Source organism: Saccostrea cucullata, unplaced genomic scaffold (genome assembly GCF_032062105.1).
Source record: "Saccostrea cucullata isolate Sc308-1 unplaced genomic scaffold, CSIRO_AGI_Scuc_v1 ctg6708, whole genome shotgun sequence".
In the NCBI taxonomy this organism is placed as follows: domain Eukaryota; kingdom Metazoa; phylum Mollusca; class Bivalvia; order Ostreida; family Ostreidae; genus Saccostrea; species Saccostrea cuccullata.
The window spans coordinates 6,147-31,278 of NW_026928528.1; the positions used below are offsets into that span (position 1 = coordinate 6,147).

The following is a 25,132-nucleotide window of genomic DNA, read 5'->3' on the forward strand; positions in this document are numbered from 1 at the left end:
CTGGTGACAAGTACTAAGCATGGGTGAAGTTTCATCAAAATCGGTGACCATGCGTGGCAACGATGTTTAAGTGGTTACATAGAATGGCTATTAATATAATTTATCTAGCATGTAGGGGGAAGAAATATGCCACCATACGATGGAGCCACTGTCAGGGGCATAATGTACTATAGATAAACCTTTTCACAAAACATTTCAGGCAAAGTGAATAAAGGACTTATAGTTTGAAGATATCCTTGAAACGTAGGTTTTAGGTCTCAAGACCATTTTTCTAACACTTAATAATGACAAAAAAAATGTTTTTTTCAAAGAGATTATTTTAAAGTACTGAAAGTTATATATATATATATAAAATGCAAATGTTGAACGAAAAGTGTACCCCGATGGTGGACACTAATCGTCAAGTGGCTGCTGATCGTATAGTGTCTCTCCATCTTAGAAGCCCCGCTCCGAGATGTGCGGCCGGGATGAAAGCGAGGTAAATCGTTTAGGTTCGATTCGGTTTGAATTTATTGCACTTACTTCAAATCAGTTATCATTAATATCCGGGTAAGTTTCATTTCTATCCTCCTGGCCACTGTGGTTCGAATTAAATACGTACTCAGTATACTAGATGGAAGTCTTGAAAGCAAGTCTGCGCAACAGTTATACCTACCTTCAATATACCAAACCTTAAAATTATATACTCAGCAATACTAAATGCCGAGAGCTGTATTTTCTTATTTTGCAAAGGGCATCTAATATATAATTTAAGCGTTTGTGGTCAGTTTTTAATAGCATAGGCGTCGGAACCGCCCCCCTTTTTTTTGCAAAGATAGACATTATATAGGCATTTTAACTTGGGAGTTACCTTTTTTGTTGGTAAAGACCACCTCCCCCTTTCAATTACACCCCCCCCCAATTTTTAAATTGCTTCCGACGCCTATGAATAGTAAATGCAGCATTGTACAAATAATTATCTATCTATTTTTTGTAATGCATAATATATAGCATATGCTGTCTCTAGGGGAATTTACCACCCTCGGTTATTGCGCCAATGGACATACGTCATTTATTAATAAATATTCAAAAACAATTACTTAAGTAGCGAGTTTCAATTACCTTTTAGTCCTGAGAAACAATTGTCTTTTTATAAAAATTTTCCTTGTACCACCTTATTGGAATATGATCGTCTTGTCAATGTTATACATGTTATACTAACTTTTAACTAATACAAAGACACCGCAGATCACCGTAGATCGTATTTTTATAATGTACAATACATAATACTCATTTGCATAATTATATAATAAACACGTTTTGATTAATAGACGTCGGAAGCAAATTGAAAGGGGGGGGGGCTAAACCAACAAAAAAAGGTAATCCTCAATTTTCATTTGCAAAAAAGTGGGGGTTTAGCCCCCCTAGCCTCCCCCCCCCCCCCCCCCCCCCCCCCCCCCCCCCCCCCCGGTTCAGACGCCCATGTGAATTAAGTTAACAAGTTACTCAATAAATTAGGTCTTAATCCCGGAATTTTCATAAAATAGTTAAGTAATCTAAATATAACCATGATAAAGATTTTTGTAACCTGACGGTCAGTGTCCTTGTATTAGGCAAAGGTTAGTATAACATTAACATAATTTTTAATAATGTTAGGCAATTATTGTTCCTGTATTGAAGTCCCCAAATAAAAACATCCTGGTAGCTTATATGCACTTTCCTTAATCCGATTAACAGGTTTGTTTATTTTGTCGGAAAAGTCTTATACTTCCATATCCTTTTTGAATTAGAGGCCAATGCACTATATCATAAGTACATTGTACATAAATGGTGATGTTTATTTTACCAGTTAAAATATTTGTCTCAAACCCTATAGGTTTACAGATTTAAAAGAGGGGGGTCAAAAAATATTCCTGATTAATTTTGCATTTTAAATTAAGATACCTGTAGCAATCCTATCACACACAAATTAGTTTTTTTTTTTTTAAATTGAATTATTTATCTTTAAAATATATATATATTAAGCAAGTAAAATAATCGACTTAAATACCCACCCTTTTTAAAAAAAATATTACTTGAAAAATCTCTTCGGTCGAGCGAAAATACACGAGGAGGAGAGTCTCCTTTATAAAATATAACTTTCAGCCGTGGGGTATGTCGGTCCATGAAACTCGAAAACTAAGCATCTTTTTTTCTAGATTTGTCACTCCACTAATTAATTGGTTTTGGTGTCAGCTAATATCTACCTATAATTCTGAAGCTTCATGACTTGTTTTACAATTACAAAAGCTATCCTTACCTGTTTTTGTCTTCATCAATTTCTTTCTGTTTTTATTTAGTCTCGTGATGGTCTAGCAAAACATTCCTGCTTTTTTCTCAGTTTTTAATACTTTTGTTGTCGACTACCATGGATACCGAGTAAGTCGAAGAACTTTCCGAGTCTACAAATAAAAGTTTTAAAATACTGAGTTAGGTTTCTGAAAGGGGTGCAGGGCATTTAATGATCAGAATTGCCATGTTAATGGCAACCTAGTTTAGTTTAACAAGTATTTTATTCACAATGTACAAAGAAGTGTACAATATGAATATGGATTGAACAGCAGGCCAAGGGCCTAAATTAGTTCTCTCTATTTGAGATCAAGGTGCGTACAAATGTAAATACTCTACACATTTTAAGTTCTACAAATACATATAATGGCGACTGAGCTGGATATATGAAAATAATTAAATTACCTGTAGGAATACGTTTTATATCTGCATGTATGAAATCTACCAGATAAAAAATGTACAAAGCTCAATACAACATATTAATGGTCCACAACAGGATAAATAACACATAAATCAGATCAAACGAATATCAACCCTGGGGGTACATACATGTACATGTAACTGAATGTAAATATTGTCCTGTGCATTATATGTATATTGTGCTTTAGTTTACTTTTTTATGATGATTATAATACTGTACATATCGATCAACGATCCTACTAAATGTATCTAACTTAAATATCTTTAGACAGCGCAGCTTTATGAATCTTATTAAAACCATTAGCTACTTACAATATGATTTCTCAAAGTCTTAACCAGCAGCTGACCAGTGTAACAAACAAACTATCATTTTTGTGCACCACCATAAATATATATATATAATGTTTGTCATGTCCGTCTTATGTGTCTCTATCCTGTCTGTGCAAAGATAACATTACGTGGTTACTTATTATACATACATGTTGCTTCGTGTAAGTCTATTGTGGAGTGCATAAATGACCAAATGATTTTCGAAATATTTTTATACTGTATTTTTATGTTCATATTTTGATTACAGATTTGGACTTGATTTTCAGTATAGGGTTTCTTATAGCCATTACTGCACCCCCACCCACTCCCGTTACGGATCGAATTCCTGGAATGTTAGCAAACCCACTAATCACACTGTCCCATCTTCTATCTGACCTTTGACTTCTAGATAGACTAGTACCTTAAATAACAAGTTAATTCAGAGAATTTGTGTCCCCCGCTTAGGGAAAAAGTAAACCATGCGCAGTTCGTGGAAGGGGGGGGGGGGTGTCAGATCCCCCTGACTTAAGTTGTAAATAATTAAATTTGTAGAAATATTATATGTATACAAATTAAAATACATGTATGTCAATATGCATATAAAGATTTGATTGCTTATTCTTTATTACGTGTATAGAAGATTCTTTTTATATGGAATATTTATCACACTGTAATAATGATTTTATAACCTCATAAATTTTTCATTTCACATGCTGAATACTATCATTTAGTAAAAAAAAAAAGTATTTAAAAAAAAAAAAAAAGGCAGTGACCGAGATTCGATCCCAAGACCTCTCACACTTTAAGCGAGTGACATGACCACTGGACCACGGAATCGCTTTACACGATGAGAAGTATATGCAGAACTGAAGTCACATATATGTATATATTCATGTTTTCATGTTCGGTATTCTCAAAATTTTACACAATCCATGGTGTTTGATTTATTTAGCCTGCATTAAACAGTTCTAATAGATGTAATAAGAACATAAAGTCCGCCGAGAACCTGTTTTATACGCAATAACTCTCCTCATGCCCTTGCGCTAAAAATAGCGACATGTAATACTATAAATACTAATAAAACAACGGGGCGGGGCACTTTGAGAGGGGCGAGAGACGTCCTAGGGAGTTTTGGTATAAAATTACATTGCATAAGCTCAAAATCTTCTTGAAATATCGCCCGGAAATGATAGTATTACACACAGACAGAATGTATAAATTTACGACCTTGAACTTTAACCTTTTGACCTCAAAATCAATAGGGGTCTTTCTTAGGCCACAGGGAGTTGTTATATAAAATTTCATTGCAATAGCTCAAATGGTTCTAGAGATATCGTGTGGAAACGAAAGTGTTTTAACAAACAGAATTTGCTTATTTATGACCTTGAACTTTGACCTTTTGACCTCAAAATCAATAGGGGTCTTCTTTAGTCCATAGGGAGTTGCTATGCTAAATTTCATTACAAAAGCTCAAAGGGTTCTCGAGATATCGTGTGGAAACGAAAGCGTTACAGACAGACAGAAAGACGGACGGACGGACGGACGGACGGACAAACCCAAATTAATATCCCCCACTTTTCAAGCGGGGGACAAAAATCACTCTCGGGTTGTAAATATCTAAGTCTATCACTCTCCGAATGTAAATTTCAAAATCTCTCTTCCCCGGCTTTCGTTCTGTTTATCTCTTCCTAAAACATTCAGCAGTATAAGATTTTCTATCTGCCTGTCTGATTAATTCTCTCAAATTCAAACCTGTCTCTTGCTCAATATCAAAACGAACGCTTCTGTTCGAGCATGTTGGAGCAGATGTCTCAAAACCCGGACTATATCTTAAATCCTCTGACGACATATCTGATTCAATTCTAATTAAACTATTTCAAAATTAAAGTAGTTGAAAAAAAAATCAAAGTTTGAAATCCACAAGTGGATTTTTTTTTTACAACATACCTCACTCTAAGCCCAAGAAAAAGTGAATTTATTTTACCCAAGAATAGACAAGATAAAAAACAGGTTTTACTAGACAATAGATTTCAGCCAAGCCTGAATCACTGTATAGAACTCACATCGTGTACATAGCACGTGTTTATATACGAGGAACTATACCCACGACAATGAAAACCCGCGATATCCTGGTCACAGTTCACCAAAATAATGTAGAGGGTCTTTTATAATACTTCATGTATTAAAAAAGTAACATAAGATGTAAAAATAATTAAACTAAAAGCTAAGTCACAAAAAAATCTTTTCCTTCGAAATTTATTAATTGTACACACATAACATGTTATTCTTATAACTTGATAGATTTACAAGTTCGTAAGATATAGTAAAATACAGATTTATTTTATGCTAAATGATTAATTGTCAGATACAATACTTGCCTTAATTTTAGAGTTGAAATAAATTTATTTTCTTCACAATGTCTTTTCTGGAAAAGGCTTTCATATCATGCATGTTTTAATATTACCTGTGACAAGAATTTTCAACCTAGCTGTGACCACGAAATTTGACCTTTTTCAAAAAAAAATATCTTTGCTGATAACTTTGAGAAAATACCCATGAGCATACAAGAAGATTTCAAAAACAGAAATGCATTATGCCATAAACATGTATAATGAAAGGAGCCCCACCCACTGAACCCATGACCCTGGGAAACACATTTCACAATTTCAGAAGAGTCATTGGTTTCATATGGTCTCATGGAGTAAAATATTTTTTTTCAGTTTTCAACAAGTTAGGATTTTCATTCATTACTAAAAAAGAAAATTCAGTGAAAACCACTTAATTCTGAGAAGCACAAAACAAAGAATATAAGATCATATAATCGTTAAACCTTTAATAATAACACGGTGTTATTATTATAAGTATGACACGTGTATTTTTTTAATTTACTTAAAATTTCGGTAAAATTGATATGTATGCGAACTCCTGTGATCAGATAAGTGCTTAGAAGAGGAATATGCAAAGATTCATGATTCATTTAAACTAAAATGCTTTAAATAATTTCGAACGCCGTGGATATAAATATAGGTAATCAAAGATTACGAAGCTCACCTCGACGAATGTTAGTGTAAGTAATGCAAATCTCACATCATATTTTCTTAATATCTAGTATTTATCCCAACAACAATATTCTTTCAAGTTTTTTTTTTTTATTGAAACTTTTACACATATTACAAACATTACAAACTTCTGTATGGAAATATGTACAATCAAAATCAAACAAGACTAATTATGGTTGGAACATACAAAATTAGTGTAAAAGTTTATTAAGAGAGAGAGAGAGAGAAAGAGAGAGAGAGAGAGGGGGAGAGGCAGCTAAGCATTACATATTATGCCCTAAAACATAATCAGTTTTCTTTAAGCTTACAATTTGAAATAAAACAAGCTAATTCAGAGAATTCGTGTCCCCCGCTGTGGGAAAAAGTCGGCTCCCCCTGACTGAATTTGTAGAATTATTAAATGTATACACTGTCATGTATACTGAAGCAAATAAAATACATGTATGTCAATATGCATATAAAGATTTGATTGCTTATTCTTTATTATGTGTATAGAAGATTTTTTTATATGGAATATTTATCACACTGTAATGATGATTTTATAACCTCATAATTTTTTTCATTTCACATGCTGAATACTATCATTTAGTAAAAAAAAAAAAGTATTTAAAAAAAAAAAAAGAAAGGATCGACCGAGATTCGATCCCGGGATCTCTCACACTTAAAGCGAGAGACATAACCACCAGACCACGGAGTCGCTTTACATGGTATGAAGTATATGCAGAACTGAAGTCACATACATGTATATATTCATGTTTTCATGTTCGGTATTCTCAAAATTTTACACAATCCATGGTGTATGATCTATTTAGCCCTTATTAAACAGTTCTAATAGATGTAATAAGAACATAAAGTCCGCCGATAACCTGTTTTATACGCAATAACTCTCCCTGCGCTAAAAATAGCGACATGTAATACTATAAATACTAATAAAACAAACGGGGCGGGGCACTTTGAGAGGGGCGAGAGACGTCCTAGGGAGTTTTGGTATAAAATTACATTGCATAAGACCAAAATCTTCTTGAAATATCGCCCGGAAATGATAGTATTACACACGGACAGAATGTATAAATCTACGACCTTGAACTTTGACCTTTTGACCTCAAAATCAATAGGGGTCTTCATTAGGCCACAGGGAGTTGTTATATAAAATTTCATTGCAATAGCTCAAATGATTCTAGAGATATCGTGTGGAAACGAAAGTGTTTTAACAGACAGAATTTGCTTATTTATGACCTTGACCTTTGACCTTTTGACCTCAAAATCAATAGGGGTCTTCTTTAGTCCATAGGGAGTTGCTATGCTAAATTTCATTGCAAAAGCTCAAAGGGTCCTCGAGATATCGTGTGGAAACGAAAGCGTTACAGACAGACAGAAAGACGGACGGACGGACGGACAGACGGACGGACGGACAAACCCAAATTAATATCCCCCACTTTTCAAGCGGGGGACAAAAAAAAGAAGAAGAAAGAAAAAGGGGGAAGTTAAAGAGCTAAAGAAGGACTAGTGCAGTGCAGTTTTGAGGGATTTTCTAATAATTAATATTTAAAAAATTCAAAAAAGAACTGATGATAATAATTACAAAGAAGGTAAATTAATTAAAGTATAACAACCCATTTCTGCCAAAAAGTATTAAAATCTGTCAGTTTTTTATCCTCTATTATGGTGTGTTTTAAAGTTTTAAAATATGAATTAAATAAATTTAAAAGACGTTGTGGATAGATGGACAGGTATTCTGACAACAAACTTTATAAATATAATGCTTCATTAATATCAACATAGTGTTGAAGTATTCTGAATTTTCATTTTTGTCATTTTCACCAAAAATAAATGATTTTGCATTGAGATTCAATTCAATGTCTTTGGCTTGACATAAACGTATGATTTTTTTTTTTTTAGAATTGCTGAATAACATTACATTCCCAGATTAAATGTAAATTGTTTCCTCTTCATCTTCACAAAAAGTACAATACTTAGTGTCGGATTTACCTATTTTATACATGAGACTATTTGTAGTTAGAATATGATGATTAAGTCTGTATTGAAACCATTGTAATTTACAATCCCGTGTCACGAGGAATGGAAGATTATAAATTGTTTTCCATTGTATATCAGTTATTTCAAAATATCTAGCCCACTTATTTTTACTAGAAGGTTTGATAACTGGCTTATTTAAAATATCATACATAGGTTTTGATCCTTTCCTGGTATTGATAAATATTTTGATATTAAAAGGAATCATTGGTCTTTGCATTAATCCATTTCTATAAAAATTGTATTTCTTTAAGTCTGCTAGTATTGTCTGTCTAATACCATTGTATGTCACATAATTTATTTTAATTTTAAATTGATTTTGTAGATCCTCTAATGATAGAAAATTGTTATGTTCATCTAGGAGATCTAACACATGAGTAATACCATTTTCATAAGACAATTTATAAAAGACAGATTGTTTTCCAATTTTGAAATTTTTATTCAACCATAAAGGTTGGTTAACATATTCATTCCAGTCTGTAATTTCAGAATTATCTTGGATTTCCCGAAAAGCATTGAATGTATCCTTCCAAAACTGATTGTGTAAACACTTATTAAAGTTTGATAAACATACTGATCCTGTATTTATTAGTTTGTTAGTATCAATTATATTTTCAAGCAAAATTTTCCATTTGGAGTTTTTGTCATTAATAATTCTCCTTATCCATGTTGATTTCAAAGCTTTTATATAACAGCCAATATCAATCATTTTTAAACCACCATGTTTATATTGCTGTGTAACAACATTTCTTTTAATTTTATCAACATTTGATTTCCATATAAAGTTGAAAAGTATATTGCTCAAGTTTTTCAGAAAATTAATTTGTGGGGTTGGTAAGGATATAAATAAATGGTTAAGTTGAGATATTCTTGCAAGTTGTGTTTAACCCCTTACATGGCATATATACACATTTCTATCGTGTATCGTGAAAAAACATGTATAGTGTAAACAAATATTCATAACTTTGTTAATACTGCAAATTTCAAGGACTTCAAGTTCATTGGGATTGATCTGTTCCCAAAACTTTAACCTGGTCTCTTGTATGGAAAATATAGGTCAGATCCAGGATCCGAAGCAAGCCTGGTAGTGTCCATCCCTAGATGCATTATCCATGCAAGTTTGGTTCAGTTAGGGCTTATAGTTACTTGGGAATTAAAATATAGGTCAGATACAGCATCGGAAGCAAGTCTGGTAGTGTTCATCCCTAGATGCATCATCCATGCAAGTTTGGTTCAGTTAGGGCTTATAGTTACTTGGAAATGAAAATGTAGGTCACATCCATGCAGCATCCGAAGCAAGTCTGGTAGTGTCCATACTAGATGCATAATCCATGCAACTTTGGTCTAAGTAACGCTTATAGTTCCTTAGAAATGGACCTGCTCCAAAAAATTTAACCTGGTCACTCATCTGGAAAATATAGGTCAGATCCAGCATCTGAAGCAGGTCTTTTATTTTCTATCCCTAGATGCATCATCTAATCAAGTTTGGTTCAAGTTAGGCTTATAGTTACTTGAGAATGGACCTACTCCAAAAACTTTAACCTGGGACGCCGAAGCCAACGCCGGGGGTATAGCATAAGCTCATCTCGACTTCGTCGAGGTGAGCTTAAAAGGAAACAATCAGATCAATGTATTATCAAGTAAAGACTTAGTGACATAACCTTGTCACAGATTAAAGGATACATTTTTCTATCACTCACTCACTCAATCCTCTCTGCGCCATCAGGTGCTTGAGGCGGCTATACAAGGTATTTCCATCTGGCTCGGTCTTCAGCTGCTCGTGTTGCTGTCTCCATGGATAGACCTGTTTTCCATACCCGCAGGTAAATATTTGTAACGCAGGGGAGACTGAACATGAATTTTATTTTCTCTTCAACTGTCATCAATATAATAATTAAAGGCGGATCCAGGGCCGATCGAACCCCCCCCCCCCCTGTTTTAATTTTGGTATAGGCCTATTAAACTTTTAATCCATTATCCTAAATAAAAATCAAGGGGAAAAAATCTTTTATTTGTAAGAACTTACAGTCAGCTTTGCCACCGGACCCCCCCCCCCAAAAGGACCACTGGGGCTTTGAACAGTACAACCACCAGAACCCCCCCCCCTCCCCCGTTACGAAATTTCTGGATCCGCCACTGATAATCATGGGTTAACTTTTGAAAAGATCTTGATGATTTTTTTCATGGAAAATATCAAATACATATATGTCTTACATGTATTGATTAGTAATCAAACAGTTAACCTTTGCTTTATTAGCCATTGTCCCAAATCAGGCAAATGACCTGAAAATAATGGCATAATAATTATTGTACAAATGATGGTATGATTTAATTATGATTGTGTATAATCTCACATTCTATACCAGCATTGATTTATATAAAATGTATCTCATTAAATTTTGTATTGTAAAATATTTTAGATATATTTATTATTTCCGGATTCATCGGTTTAACTTTCAGACATGCATTTCCGTTCATTACGTCATTTTTTTTGTGAACCACGGCACAGGTGACAGGACAGGTACAGTAGTCTGGCTTAGTAAGTTAGTTTACATGTTATTAGAAAGTAAGTGTCAATATACAATAATAATAATTTCATTATGTGGTGAAGAAATCCCCATAAGAATTTTCATTGACACCGATGTAACGTTATAGGACATCTTCGCTAGCCAAGGGTGACGATCCGAGAGGAGGAAATAAAACTTTATTTCTTTATTTATTAAACATCATATAGTAAAATATGGTAAAACAAAGGAGAAAGAGAATAATACATTGTACTTTGTTAATTTCAGCTAAAAGAAATCAAAGCGTATCTGGCCCGATTTAGTGTTTGATGTGTAATAAAAGTCGTATGTTATTTCTTTGAGAAAAGTTGCAACAATATAAATGTATGTTTTCGCCAACTTTTAGGTAAATTTATAATATAATATTCATAATTTAATTCAAATTGAATTTGCTCTGTTAGCAGGTCCAGTCCAAAGACTATTTCTACCTACATAGCTATTAATAGCTACGTACTAGGTATTTAAAGCTACCCAAAGTAGCTATTTTTACCTACTTTCTGCTTTACTTGGATTTTGTGGCCAAACGCAGGAACGGCACAACATGGTGAGCCAGATTTTCCTGATACAGTCACACTGATGATGGATATGACAAAAATTTGGCCAAAAATGATTACTTCGTATATTATCAATTTTGCATAGAAACTAATGTAAAATTTCCGATTCAGGAAATAATCATTTTTTGGTCAAAATATTGTCTTATTCATCATGTTCATCGTTAGTGTGACTGTATAAAAAATTATGGTATTCACCATGTTGTGCCGTTCAGTCATTTGGCCACAAAATGTAGATAATACCAAAAATAGCTAAAAATATCTACTTTGGGTAGGTTTAAATACCTATGTAGCTATTAATAGCTACGTAGGTAGAAATAGTCTTTGGACTGGACTTGGTTAGTGTTTCACGGAGCCATAAAGGTAGAGAAATGGAAATACGTATTGAGATTTGGCTTCGCCTCGCCCAATACAGATTTCCATTTCACACACTGTATGACTCCATATTAGGTCCCTTACTGACTGTAACTAATAATACAAATGCATATTAAATGCACTGTATGTAACAATAGCTAGTGTACATAAACATTGATAAAACACTCAAATGATTTTGAAAATTACAGTGTTTTTAGCCTCCACTCATGACTGATGAGAGTGAGATCAGAAACTCAGTTTAAATTCTAAATATTTGCACTTGTATGTTAATTAGCATAATCATGATAATTAAAGTATGTATTTTGTATATATACTTTTTTGGTTGTTGTTGCAGTAAATCCAAAGGAATCATGAAGGATTAGGACAGAAAGATGGAATCGGTCGTATTAGTTTTATATGATGGGTAAGTTTATATGAAAATTATAGATGTTGATTAAAGCGAGATCCATTGGCTATTAAAAATTCATTGCAGTTTGTAGAGTCATTATTTTTTGTACATTGTCTACATATCAATTTCGAAAAATACATTGTCTTCTACATTATTTTCTGTTGTTATGAAAGAGTGCAATTCTAGACTAGTAGCAATTATCTGACTTGTACATAAAATGATTTTTTTTTCTTTTTACTGCAGATTTGTCATGCCAACAAAGATCAGAGATGTAACAAAAAATTCTCTTCAAGAGCGATGGTAGATAAACAGAAAGGTAATTTTAATTTACAAGAGCTCATGCAGTAATGAGCAAGATGAAAGAATTTAATTATCACACAAAACAAAGAAGATGGGGCCAGCTTTAAAATAATTTTGTTTGCCCTCTCCTGACTGGGGATAAAAAATTTTGGTCAGTAGGTAGGTGAAAAAAATTATATTTCTCATAAAATTCCAATTTCAATTCTAAATTTATAAAATATAGTTTCCAAAATACATAAACAGAATTGATTGCTTCCTGGAGGTTAAAAAAGTTTTTGAGTTGGGCCTTTTTAAGCCAGTCGGTCAGGCGAGGGGAACAAAACAATTTTTTTTTGGACCCAGTGAAACAGTGCTTCAAAAATATCACCAGTTTTTACAATCCATAGATATACACCCCTACAAGGTGCTTTCTTTTAATGTTAGTTTCAAAAGGAATTGAAGTTTTAATCACAACAATAAAGACATGAGGTAAAGGGAAAGTAAAAAGGTAGAATTTCATGGAAACTTTACAGAATTGTACAGATGTTTCTCAATCTCTCAAAGTGTAAGGGAACCTTTTAAGTTTGAGAGAAGGAGAGCTTCAATTAAACCACTAGTGAAAACGATTCTCAATTTGCATATTCATATATTATCTTAATAATGGTTCTATATCTAAGAGGTTTTTATTCGTAATTTTTACCTGCAATTCATTTACATCATCCTTTTTTAAAGAGCAAACAGGGTATGTAAGAGTATAGTACATAAACTACATCTATTGACTGTGTTCAAGGGCAACATGTTTTGACAGACCCAAGAACCAAACTGTTACATGTAAATAGTTTGGTTCAAGGGTCGACGAAACACATTTCCAGAGAACACAGTCAATAAATGTTTTGTTATACCTTTTACTTTTTATTTGGACAAAGCATAATGTAAATGTCATTTTCCCACACTTCAGTTCTGTCAAACTACAATAAGATATAGAACTCGGACTTTGCCCACTCTGTGACATTAAAGCAGTCTAACGTCTCATCGACAAGTCCAACATCTCACTCTGCAGTCCAACATAGATTTTTTTATGCTCGCTCAATAAAACATTGGAAATTTTAGACTCTTTTTAGTATACAATTACATAGGATACACTTTTTAAAGGTATAGCAATAAGTTGTCTTTTATATATAAATTTCAATATCATGTTGATTTTGCACATGTACATGTGTACATTTTTTGCTAATAATTTCAGAAGGTTGTGAAGTTCAGAAACAGTATGAAAAATATGGGCCTACCACTACCATTTGTAACTATGTATGTTGCAAGGTTATATATATATATATATATATATATATATTTCAATTTTCCTGTCTTACCAAAAGGCAGATTTTTTTTCCTTTCTGCTGTCCATTCTTTGTTAACGTCGACCACCTAAGGAAAATAGCAGAATGATTTATGATTCCCTGAAAGAGGAAACTATTCTTCTTAGGAACCCTTTGGCCAGAAAAGTTTAAACTTATGTGACAACATCCTGGGGTAGTGTAGATTCTTAATTGATCAAATCATGATGCCAGGGGATAGGTTAAGGTCACAATAGGGAATCAAAGTTTTACATAGAAATATATAGGGAAAAAACTTTTAAATTCTTCTTCTCAAGAACCACTGGGCCACAAGAGCTGAAACTTACGTGGAAGCATCCTGATATAGTGTAGATTCTAAATTGTTCAAATCATGAACCCTGGGGGTTGGGTGGAGCAACAATAAGAAATCCAAATTTTATTTTGAAATATATGGGAAAAATCTTTTCAAGAACCACTGGGCTAGATAAAATGAACATTATGTAGAGGCATCTTGGGATAGTGTAGACTCTAAATTGTTCAGATCTTTGCCCTAGGTTTAGGCTGGGCTACAGTAGGTATTACAAGGGGAAAAATAAGGTGAAGAAACAGTGAAAATACAAAGGTGATAGTTGTTGGGCCTCTTGTTTAAAAAAAAAGTTGAATTCTTTTTCCCTACACTTGTACATGTTGTAGATTTTGAGATGGTGTTTGACATAGAATTAAATTCAGACAGCATTATGATTGTACAAACTTTACATCCTTCTTTGTTTGTCATTAAATTAGCATAAATCATCTTGATTTTTTTTAAGGTTGAGAAAAATTTCCATGAGAAGGATGAAAATCCATTTCTGTTCGTGTTTGATTTGGAGATTGACCAAAAGCGTCCTAAGAATCGTATGTAAATTTTTAAAGGATTTATTTAGATGTTAGCAATACTTTCATGTACTGGATTGCAAATACTTGATATATTACTTGACTGCAGTATACATTTATGTTTAACAAATCATACACAATGTTAGTTGAACACTGCGATACGTTGAAGTTAGTATTCCCTTCAATTTTCTATTGGAAGATTATCGACATTACATAAAATTCAATTGAGAATAGAAAACTAAAGTTGTGGGGGATATTGAGCAAGAAAGTTGTATGCTTATTTTAACAGATGAATAATAAATTATAATGTTTCTTTTGAGGCCAAAGAATGCATCCTTAACTAATGAGCATTGTGATTAAAAAATATTTCTTAGTTAATTGTTTCATTTTGGAATTATAGAAGCTACCTCTGTTGATCTTGGGAAGCTGAGAGAGGGGTCGACTCCTACAGCACAACTACAGGCCGAGGGTATGTCACCAAAATTTTAGTTCTTCTTCTTATTAAAATATATAAAAACCAGCTTTTGTGGTTTTTGTAGTTCTTTAAAAATTGCAATAAAAGGGGGGGGGGGGTCACAAACACGAGTTAAAATTAAATTTGTCCATTTATTTGCTAATTTATGGACAGAAAATGCTGCTGCAGAAATTGGTAAACTTCTCATCAAACTGTAAAATGCATAGTGATACAATTTAAAAGTCGTAAGTCGGTTCCAGGTGAGCTCTGCTTGAATCTTGGCCCCACATAGAGTTGACTAGTTACTGAAAAGGTGTAGGTGATCCAAGTTTTATGCTGGAATTTATACTTCACTTTCTTCTACAGGAAAGAAAGAGAAAGATTTGAATAAAGACAAAAAAGAAATTGGAGCATTGAATAAAGATGCCACATCTTCACCTCCTTTAGAAAAAGAACAAGATGAAATGACAACAGAAAAAGAAAGGGATAGAGCATTTAATAGGGATGTCATATCATCACGGTCTTTTGAGAAGAAAGAGGAAGATCTGAATGCAGAAAAAATTGGGCCTAAAGCGTGGGATGAGGTTGCCATGTCTTCAACCTCTTTTGAGAACAAAGATCTGAATGCAGACAAAATTGGGTCCAAAGAATTGGATGAGGTTGCCATGTCTTCACCTACTTTTAAGAAGAAAAAGGAAGATCTTAATGCAGACAAAATTGGGTCCAAAGCGTCGGATGAGGTTGCCATGTCTTCAACTTCTTTTGAGAGGAAAGAGGAAGATCTGAATGCAGACAAAATTGGGCCCAAAGAATTGGATGAGGTTGCCATGTCTTCACCTTCTTTTGAAAAGAAAGAGGAAGATCTGAAGGCAGACAAAATTGGGCCCAAAGCGTCAGATGAGGTTGCCATGTCTTCGCCAAATGTTTTGGAAAGGGAGGAAGAAAATCTGAACACTTCCAAAAAGTCATTTAAAGGTATGTCTTATGAAGAATCTGCTTTTAATTTGTTACATTATTTACACAGCTTATCTCATTGAAAAGCTATTTTCTATTCAGTTACATATACGGTAATACTCATTTATCAGGAACACAGATATTGCAAATTCACTGATATAGCAAAGTTATAGAATCCACAACTACATAAATTTGAAAGTATTCCTCATATGGATGTAATGAATTATGAATATAGCGAAGTAATTTCAAGTCACAGTGACTTTTTTATAACCAAGTTTTACTGTGACTAACGATTATAGTCTTTTGAGTACATATAGGTCACAATATGTCTTTTTCAGGTTTTGTTATGAGACTAAAAAAAATGAAATTAAGATATGTTTAATATTTTGAAGAGTGACCAAAGTTCGTGAACGCAATATACATTATGACATAATTCGCCTTTCAAATATACTATCAAATATGAATAGTGCATTTAAAATATGCAAAGTCAACCACTTACAAAGTACTGAGTTGTTAATGATAACAATCTCTTTGCATTCTCTTGGATTCTCAGTCTTTGTTTTCTTTTGTTGATGCCTAATGAAACAAATTAAATACAATTATAAGCAGCATTTTTTAGTGTTGGCAAATTGGACGATTTTTAGTAACCGGTTACTCGCTTCATCTTCTGATCGAGTACCTGGTTACTCGCATGATTTTTGGTAAAAGTATCAATATCTATTATTTATCTTATTCTATACTTATCGGTAGTAGTAATGCACAAATATACTCTATAGGGACAGTATATTTACAATACCATGAATACACACATACGATATCGTCAACGACTTACGATTTTAAAATTAATAGGGAATTTGACACACAAAGACAAATAAATGCGTCATCGTCAATCACCATTTTACACTTTCTTTTTCAGCTCACGAAATATGTCGCAATCAAGGAGAATAATTATTTACATATTCCATAATTAATTGTTAATATGTGGAGTGTCCAGTAAATCGGTGGTTTCTGAATAATTTAAGCGTAGGTGATTTAATAGATTTTGAATCAGCTGCTCTTTTGTTACAACTCCAAGCTAATTATGTCTGCGGCGGCATCTTGTTAAATTATCAAATGAGGTAATTATAACTCAGGCCTTCAAAACATGTATACCTAAAGCAATCAAAGCTATCAATTATATAAACTGTGAAAACTAATCAAAACAATTTACCGGTAATTCACTTCAACCATGCACTAGATCAAAAAAGTCTAACGGTACCTAAAATTAGGGAAATGAATAAGTTAGCATACATTTATGAATTATAAAACATTCATTTTCTATGCCTTTACTATGTAAATTTATTTGATCCGAGTAACCGAATAGCACTTTTACTATCCGATACTCGCTACGTTCGACGGTTAACCGGGTACTCTTTGCCAACACTAGTATTTTTACATTAAGAAATGTAGGTTGAACTTAAAATTATAATATGATTTTTATATGCTAAATAATTATTATCTTTTAAAGCAGCAAACAAGAATAAGTTCAAGGATGAAAAAATTGAGAGGAAAAGAGCAGATGGTGATCCACGGCAAGATTTGTCACCAATCATGATTCTCGAACAGTTCTTCAAAAGGATTGTTTCATCAGAGATTGGCAAGGTTCTCCTGTTACTATGTTTTGCTTCATTAGTGATTGGCAAATCTGAGGGAAATCAGGTAGGATTTAAATAGACATGGTACCAAAAATCAAATAGATTGTCAATAAATTTATTCACATCCCAAAGTTCATCCGTTAGCAGCATCAACAAGCTATAATTTGATGACTTTAGTAAAGTTCCATATATGCATTATGTAAATTATGTTCCCCAAACGAAGTTGGGGAACAAATGTTTTTACTCTGTTTCTTATTAGGGTCTTCCGTCTTCAGCGGAAGACCCTTCTATTATTCTTATGTTTCTTTTTCACTTTTCTTATTATTATTATTATTCTTTTTTTCTGCACAAATTTTGTGCAGAAGATTTCTCAGAGATGGTTGGATGGATTTGCTTCAAATTTTCAGAGATGTTGTAGGATAATCTGAAGTTTATACCGGCTGAAGGATTTTGTGAAAATCACTTCCGGTCTAGAGTTATCGCCCTTTTATCAAAATTCAGAGGACCTCCTTGTCCGTTCATTTTCTCGAAAACGGCTTGAGCTAGAGCGCTGAAATTTTCAGTGATGATAGACGACATGTCCCCATGTTACTGGGAGTTTGGATAGTTTCCGGAAGTATCTAGTATGGAAGCTCGGTAGGGGTCAAAATTTAGGACACGAATCACGAGTGATTTTTGGAGACATTTTGCATCATATCTTTTAAAGTATAAATATTTTGTAAGAACATACTGAACATCATTTGTGCAGAATGACGAGATCTTTCAAATGATATCAAGAAAAAAATGCTGACTCATCACATTAGGGGCAGAAAGGGGCCAAAAGTCTTTAATCAATAACTCTTTATCACTTAATATTTTGTAATATAATACTGAAGCAAAAATGTTTATCTCAACAATCTACAGCTATATATTATAATTTTTATGACGTATGGTACATAATTAGGGGCCACAAGGGGCCAGAAGGCTAAATCTTTGACGCTTTATATCTCAAGAGTGAGAAATATTTTGATAAGTAATATTGAACAAAAGATGTTCAAAATGATGTTCTGAACAATATGCAACCTTTCATTTTTCGCTAAACGTCCCCATTAGGGAGTTGAAGGGTTGGCCCCTAAATATTTCTTTTGCGAATAACTCGAAAACGAAAAAGAATCTCTGAATAGTTGTTGAACAAAAAGTGCTCAAAATCCTAAGAGCTTTAAGATGAAATCCAGAAAAAGGGGCTGGACACACAAATAAGGGGCCAAGAGGGGCTAAAAGTCTTTTTTCGATAACTCTTTAACAGTCAATAATTTGTAATACATTACTGAAGTAAAAATGTTTATCTCAACAATCTACAACAGTATATTATGATTTTTGTGTTGTATATTACATAATTAGGGGCCACAAGGGGCCAGAAGGCTAAATCTTTGACGCTTTGTATCTCAAAAGTGAGAAATATTTTGATAAGTAATATTGAACAAAAGATGTTCAAAATGATGTTCTGAACAATATGCAACCTTTCATTTTTCGCTAAACGTCCCCATTAGGGAGTTGAAGGGTTGGCCCCTAAATATTTCTTTTGCGTATAACTCGAAAACGAAAAAGAATCTCTGAATAGTTGTTGAACAAAAAGTGCTCAAAATCCTAAGAGCTTTAAGACGAAATCCAGAAAAAGGGGCTGGACACACAAATTAGGGGCCAAGAGGGGCTAAAAGTCTTTTTTCGATAACTCTTTAACAGTCAATAATTTGTAATACATTACTGAAGTAAAAATGTTTATCTCAACAATCTACAACAGTATATAATGATTTTAAAGTCGTACATTACATAATTAGGGGCCACAGGGGGCCAAAAGGCAAAATCTTTGACGCTTTGTATCTCAAAAGTGAGAAATATTTTGATAAGTAATATTGAACAAAAGATGTTCAAAATGATGTTCTGAACAATATGCAACCTTTCATTTTTCGCTAAACGTCCCCATTAGGGAGTTGAAGGGTTGGCCCCTAAATATTTCTTTTGCGAATAACTCGAAAACGAAAAAGGATCTCTGAATAGTTGTTGAACAAAAAGTGCTCAAAATCCTAAGAGCTTTAAGATGAAATCCAGAAAAAGGGGCTGGACACACAAATTAGGGGCCAAGAGGGGCTAAAAGTCTTTTTTCAATAACTCTTTAACAGTCAATAATTTGTAATACATTACTGAAGTAAAAATGTTTATCTCAACAATCTACAACAGTATATAATGATTTTAAAGTCGTACATTACATAATTAGGGGCCACAAGGGGCCAGAAAGCAAAATCTTTGACGCTTTGTATCTCAAAAGTGAGAAATATTTTGATAAGTGATATTGAACAAAAGATGTTCAAAATGATGTTCTGAACAATATGCAACCTTTCATTTTTCGCTAAACGTCCCCATTAGGGAGTTGAAGGGTTGGCCCCTAAATATTTCTTTTGCGAATAACTCGAAAACGAAAAAGAATCTCTGAATAGTTGTTGAACAAAAAGTGCTCAAAATCCTAAGAGCTTTAAGATGAAATCCAGAAAAAGTGGCTGGACACACAAATTAGGGGCCAAGAGGGGCTAAAAGTCTTTTTTCGATAACTCTTTAACAGTCAATAATTTGTAATACATTACTGAAGTAAAAATGTTTATCTCAACAATCTACAACAGTATATTATGATTTTAAAGTCGTATATTACATAATTAGGGGCCACAAGGGGCCAGAAGACAAAATCTTTGACGCTTTGTATCTCAAAAGTGAGAAATATTTTGATAAGTAATATTGAACAAAAGATGTTCAAAATGATGTTCTGAACAATATGCAACCTTTCATTTTTCGCTAAACGTCCCCATTAGGGAGTTGAAGGGTTGGCCCCTAAATATTTCTTTTCCGAATAACTCGAAAACGAAAAAGAATCTCTGAATAGTTGTTGAACGAAAAGTGTTCAAAATCCTGAGAGCTTTTAAATGGTATGAAGATAAAAGGACTGATCCCTAATGTTAGGGGCCGTGAGGGGCCAAAAGTCGATTTTAGAAGGCTTTTTTGTTCAATGTCATTTTACAGAATATGGAAGATCATTACTTAAGAATGAAAATCTCAATCAAAATCTCATCTCATTTCATCAAGAATCGAACGGAAGACCCACTCGTTGCTCGCAACGAGATCTCATCTAGTTATTATTATTTTTCTTATTCCTGGGAAAATTTTGTCCACGGGTGATCTTGTAAACTACACATCCGACTAAGGTAAAATGTTTTTTGGGTCAGTAGACATGTTATGTAGATTTGCCGAACGAAGGTCATTTTGCGCGCACGTGCTTGCAAGAGCGCGCACGTGCAACACGTGAAATGACCAATATAATGGATATTGCTGTAACTTTTCTTTTTTTTGATGAATTTTTTTGAAACTCATAATGTAAGGATACATTAGTAGTATAGACAAGATGGCATGGTCAAAATGGCAAGATCTCACGCGCATGCACGTGCGCTTTGCTCTGATTGGCTGAAACTAAAGTCTTAATATCTTTCTTGTTTCTTGTCATAATCTTTTGAAATTTTGAACATAGTCGTACATTATAAAGATCTACAGCATGATATATAAAAGCTTTCGTGAAAGCATGCGCATGCGCGCGTGCTGCAATCTGATTGGCTGAAACTTTAATTGGCTATATATCCTTTGTTTTTTGACGAAATGCTTTGAAATTTAAAACATAGTCATGCATTAGGATATCCTAAAATATGATATAGAAAAAAATTCATGAAATCACGCGCATGCACGTGTGCTGCAATCTGATTGGCTGAAACTTTATATGGCTATATCTCCTTTGATTTTTGATGAAATGTTTGGAATTTTAAAATATAGTCATTCATTTAGATATCCTTCAATACGATAAAAATAAAAATTTATGAAATCACGCGCATGCATGTGTGCTGCAATCTGATTGGCTGAAACTTTAAATGGCTATAACTCCCTTGTTTTTCAACCAAACAGGATGGCATTTAGAACATAGATAAATATAAGGGACTCCTAAAAGAAGTAGTCATTATGCACGTGCGTGCACGTGAAATGAGTAAAATTAAAAATACACTCGAATTAGTGTATTTTTTAATACTTTTGGATTAAATGCTTTGATATTAAGTATATTAAAATTTTAGATAGTGTAGACAAGATAATATGGTCGTTACGCACATGAACACGCGTGCAATGCCTATTTTTAGATATATTTTGTATTTTTCTGGGAAGACCTTGATTAAGTCTAAATTCCATAAAGTATTTCTTATTTAATAGAGATTACAGGGAATATGGCACCAAAAGGGAGTTGGGGAGCGTTTGGGGAACATCTGTAACGGTCCCCGTTACAATTAGCACTAGTTAATTTTTTATATTTAATGTTATTGTCAAAGTCAATTTCAATAAATATTCAAGCTCTTTCAATTCATGGGTCTATGCAAGGGGGTTGAGCTTTGAAATGGCAAACGACATAAATAAGCAGTCAATCTCAAAATTGTTTTGTTTTATTTGATAGGAACCCAACTGTGATCCACCTAAAGAGCCGATTTCAAAGCTTTATTTCTTGAAACGAAACGAAACATGCAATTCTCACATCGTCAACTTGCAATGCGGAAATGATCTCCAACTTTGTTTGCCTGTCGTCCCTGGATCAGACCTGGGAGTTGGATGTGCTCCAGACAGACCGATAAATGGAAAAGGCTGTCCAGAATGGAATAACGATAATGGTTGTTATGTGTTAAATGTCAGACACAATGAATGTGAGACCTGCAGCGACTACTACCTACTTTCAAATTCAAGGGAAGGTAAGATGATTTTCCTGAAAATAGTATGTGATTTGGCAGCAAGCCAGAAAACTGATCTATCCCAGCTTAAATGCAAATGTATTTGGCTGAAACTTTTATAAATGATGTGTATATCAATGAACTTGTTCACCCAGCCTGCACATTTTTGAATAAACACTTTAAATGATATAATAATAAGACTGTTGAGCACACCAACCAATGAAAATATATCTGTCATAATGAAATGAATAATGAGATACATGTAAACAATTTCAGGAAGAACAGTTTGTAATTATTTATAATGGTTTTTTTTTCTTTTATTATGTTGTATAGTGGCAAATTGTTTCAAAGATAAAAGAGCTACGACAACTGAACAAACCACAGGTACCAGTGCTAAAGGAACTTGTGACAAAAGGAGCAGTCTTGAACATGGAGATGAGACAACAGCAGGCTCACCCAATAAAACCTCTGGGAAGTCTGAAGGCAATAAGTAAGTCACAATCAATAGATTTTCTAAATCCATATTGGCCCTCTCTGAAACTGATGATGTACAATATATCATGGCACCCAATTCAACCTCTAATGATGCTGACAGTTGTCCTATTTAATAAGGTGAAATATTCCTCTGCTCCATTTCACCAATTTTTAGCTCACCTGAGCTGAAAGCTCAAGTGAGCTTTTCTGATCACCCGATGTTCGTCATCCTTCTGTTTGTCCGTATGTAAACTTTTGACATTTTCAACTTCTTCTCAAAAACCAAAATGGTCCTCATTATTTAACTCTGACAAGACAATTCATTGAATCGCTTGGAATAATTATACTTTTCTCAGAAAGTGATATCTCTTATCAGAGGGATGTTACACCTTAACATCAATGAATATTTAAAAAAAGAAAGACTGTTTTTATATTTACTTATCTCTGAAGCAATTATACATGGTGCATACAAGAAATAAAGGTTGTCATTATTAAGTGTGAAAAACCGAACTTGTTTTACTTGTTTTATACATGTAGCAATAATTTGAGTTATATTTAACAGATTCTAATTCAAAAGGTGTTTTATTCATTTTAATTAATAATATATATCTTTTTGATTCATATGTCTACAATTAGAATTTTTTATTGCATGACAATTGAATCTCAGTTTTTTTTTTACAGTGAGCCTGAGGTAGGAATTATTATTCCTGTAGTCTTGTCAGCTGCTGCTTCTATTTTCATTGTAACAGTTGCTGTAATTAAATTTAAATTGCAAAATGTAAGTATTACACTGTATAAATTAAAATATTCTATGCCCCCATATAGTGCGTAAACTTCTTTACCCTTGATTTTGTGTTTGTCTATGTGTCTAGCTGTCTGTCCTTCTGCATTTTTAGAACATTTTTTTTAAATTACTTCTTCTACATATTTGGTTTGATTTCCATTAATAAGCCTTGATACACAAGAAGATTATACTATGATGCATAATTCTAAGCACCAGACCTTCAATTTAACAAATGTCATTGCCATGGTTACTAAAAGTAGACAAACAAGGCATTTAAAATGCCTTCAGTTTTGGTCCATTTTTAATAGGACTTGGTACATAGGTAGACAAGTTAAAGAAGAAACATGTAGGGCGCGCCAAATTCACAAAAATGAGCTAAATATAGTTTCACAGTTTATAATCTAAGTTTAACGAATGTAAACAACAGTTTACAAACCATGAACTATAGTTATTAAAGAATTCATTAACTATAGTATTCATCTGTAAAACAATGGTCGTTAACTATAGTTTACAAATGCTAATCTAATCTAAGTTTATCTGTCTGTAATAAAACATTTAAAATAGATTTTGTTGATAAACATAGATTCACATCTGTAAACTATAATTTACAATTGTAAACTATAGCTATGAGTTGTAAATCATAGTTTCATAAGTCATGAAACTATATTTATCAGATCGTTAACTACAGTTAAGAGTTCTAAACCATGGTTTACAAAGAGTGAAACTCTATTTATCAGATAATCTATGTTTTGCAATCGCAAATGATTGTTTACAATGTTTAGTATAGTTTATGGATCTGAAACAGATTACGGCGCAATCTGATTAAAATATAGATCTCTACATAGCGCAAAGCACGTGTATTTTAATCAGATCGATTATCACGTTAACTATGGTTTACTAATGTAAAATATAGATTAACATAGTTAACTAGAGTTTACAGTCTGTACACTGTAGTTAACAACTGATAAACCTAGTTTATCGAGTGTGAAACTATGTTAAGCTCATTTTTAGCTCTACTGGTCAGAGACCAGAAGAGCTTATGCGATAGTAATGCGTCCGGCGTCCGTCCGTCTGTCTGTCTGTCCGTCTGTAAACAATTTTTCAAAACGCTACTCCTCCTACAGTTTTGGTCTGATTTCAGTATTACTTGGCACACAAGTAGACTACACTTAGATACATAGAATAGTGCATCGGTTTTTGATTTGGATGAACGGTGTTGCCATGGTTACTAAAAATAGAATTTTCTGTGAAATTTCTTAAAAACGCTACTCCTTCTACAGTTTTGGTCTGATTTCAATATAACTTGGCACACAAGTAGACTACACTAAGATACATAGAATAGTGCATCGTTTTTTGATTTGGATGAACGGTGTTGCCATGGTTACTAAAAATAGAATTTTCTGTGAAATTCCTTTAAAACGCTACTCCTTCTACAGTTTTTGTCCGATTTCAGTATAACTTGGCACACAAGTAGACTACACTAAGATACATAGAATAGTGCATCGGTTTTTGATTTCGATGAACGTTGTTGCCATGGTTACTAAAAATAGAATTTTGTGTAAAA

At 33.3% G+C, this 25,132-nt stretch overlaps 1 protein-coding gene across 1 annotated transcript; it reads left to right on the forward strand.

Annotated features, from left to right (window-relative positions):
• Positions 1 to 11,950: 11,950 nt before the first annotated feature.
• Positions 11,951 to 23,562, forward strand: LOC134277860 (uncharacterized; the record flags this gene model as incomplete). The annotated part of the gene is made up of 11 exons (XM_062760156.1): positions 11,951 to 12,022; positions 12,251 to 12,323; positions 13,530 to 13,591; positions 14,427 to 14,511; positions 14,891 to 14,959; positions 15,311 to 15,528; positions 15,604 to 15,919; positions 17,406 to 17,596; positions 22,043 to 22,331; positions 22,644 to 22,800; positions 23,466 to 23,562. Coding segments are annotated over exons 2-11 (1,503 nt in total), but the record flags the coding sequence as incomplete, so codon positions are not given.
• Positions 23,563 to 25,132: the final 1,570 nt, after the last annotated feature.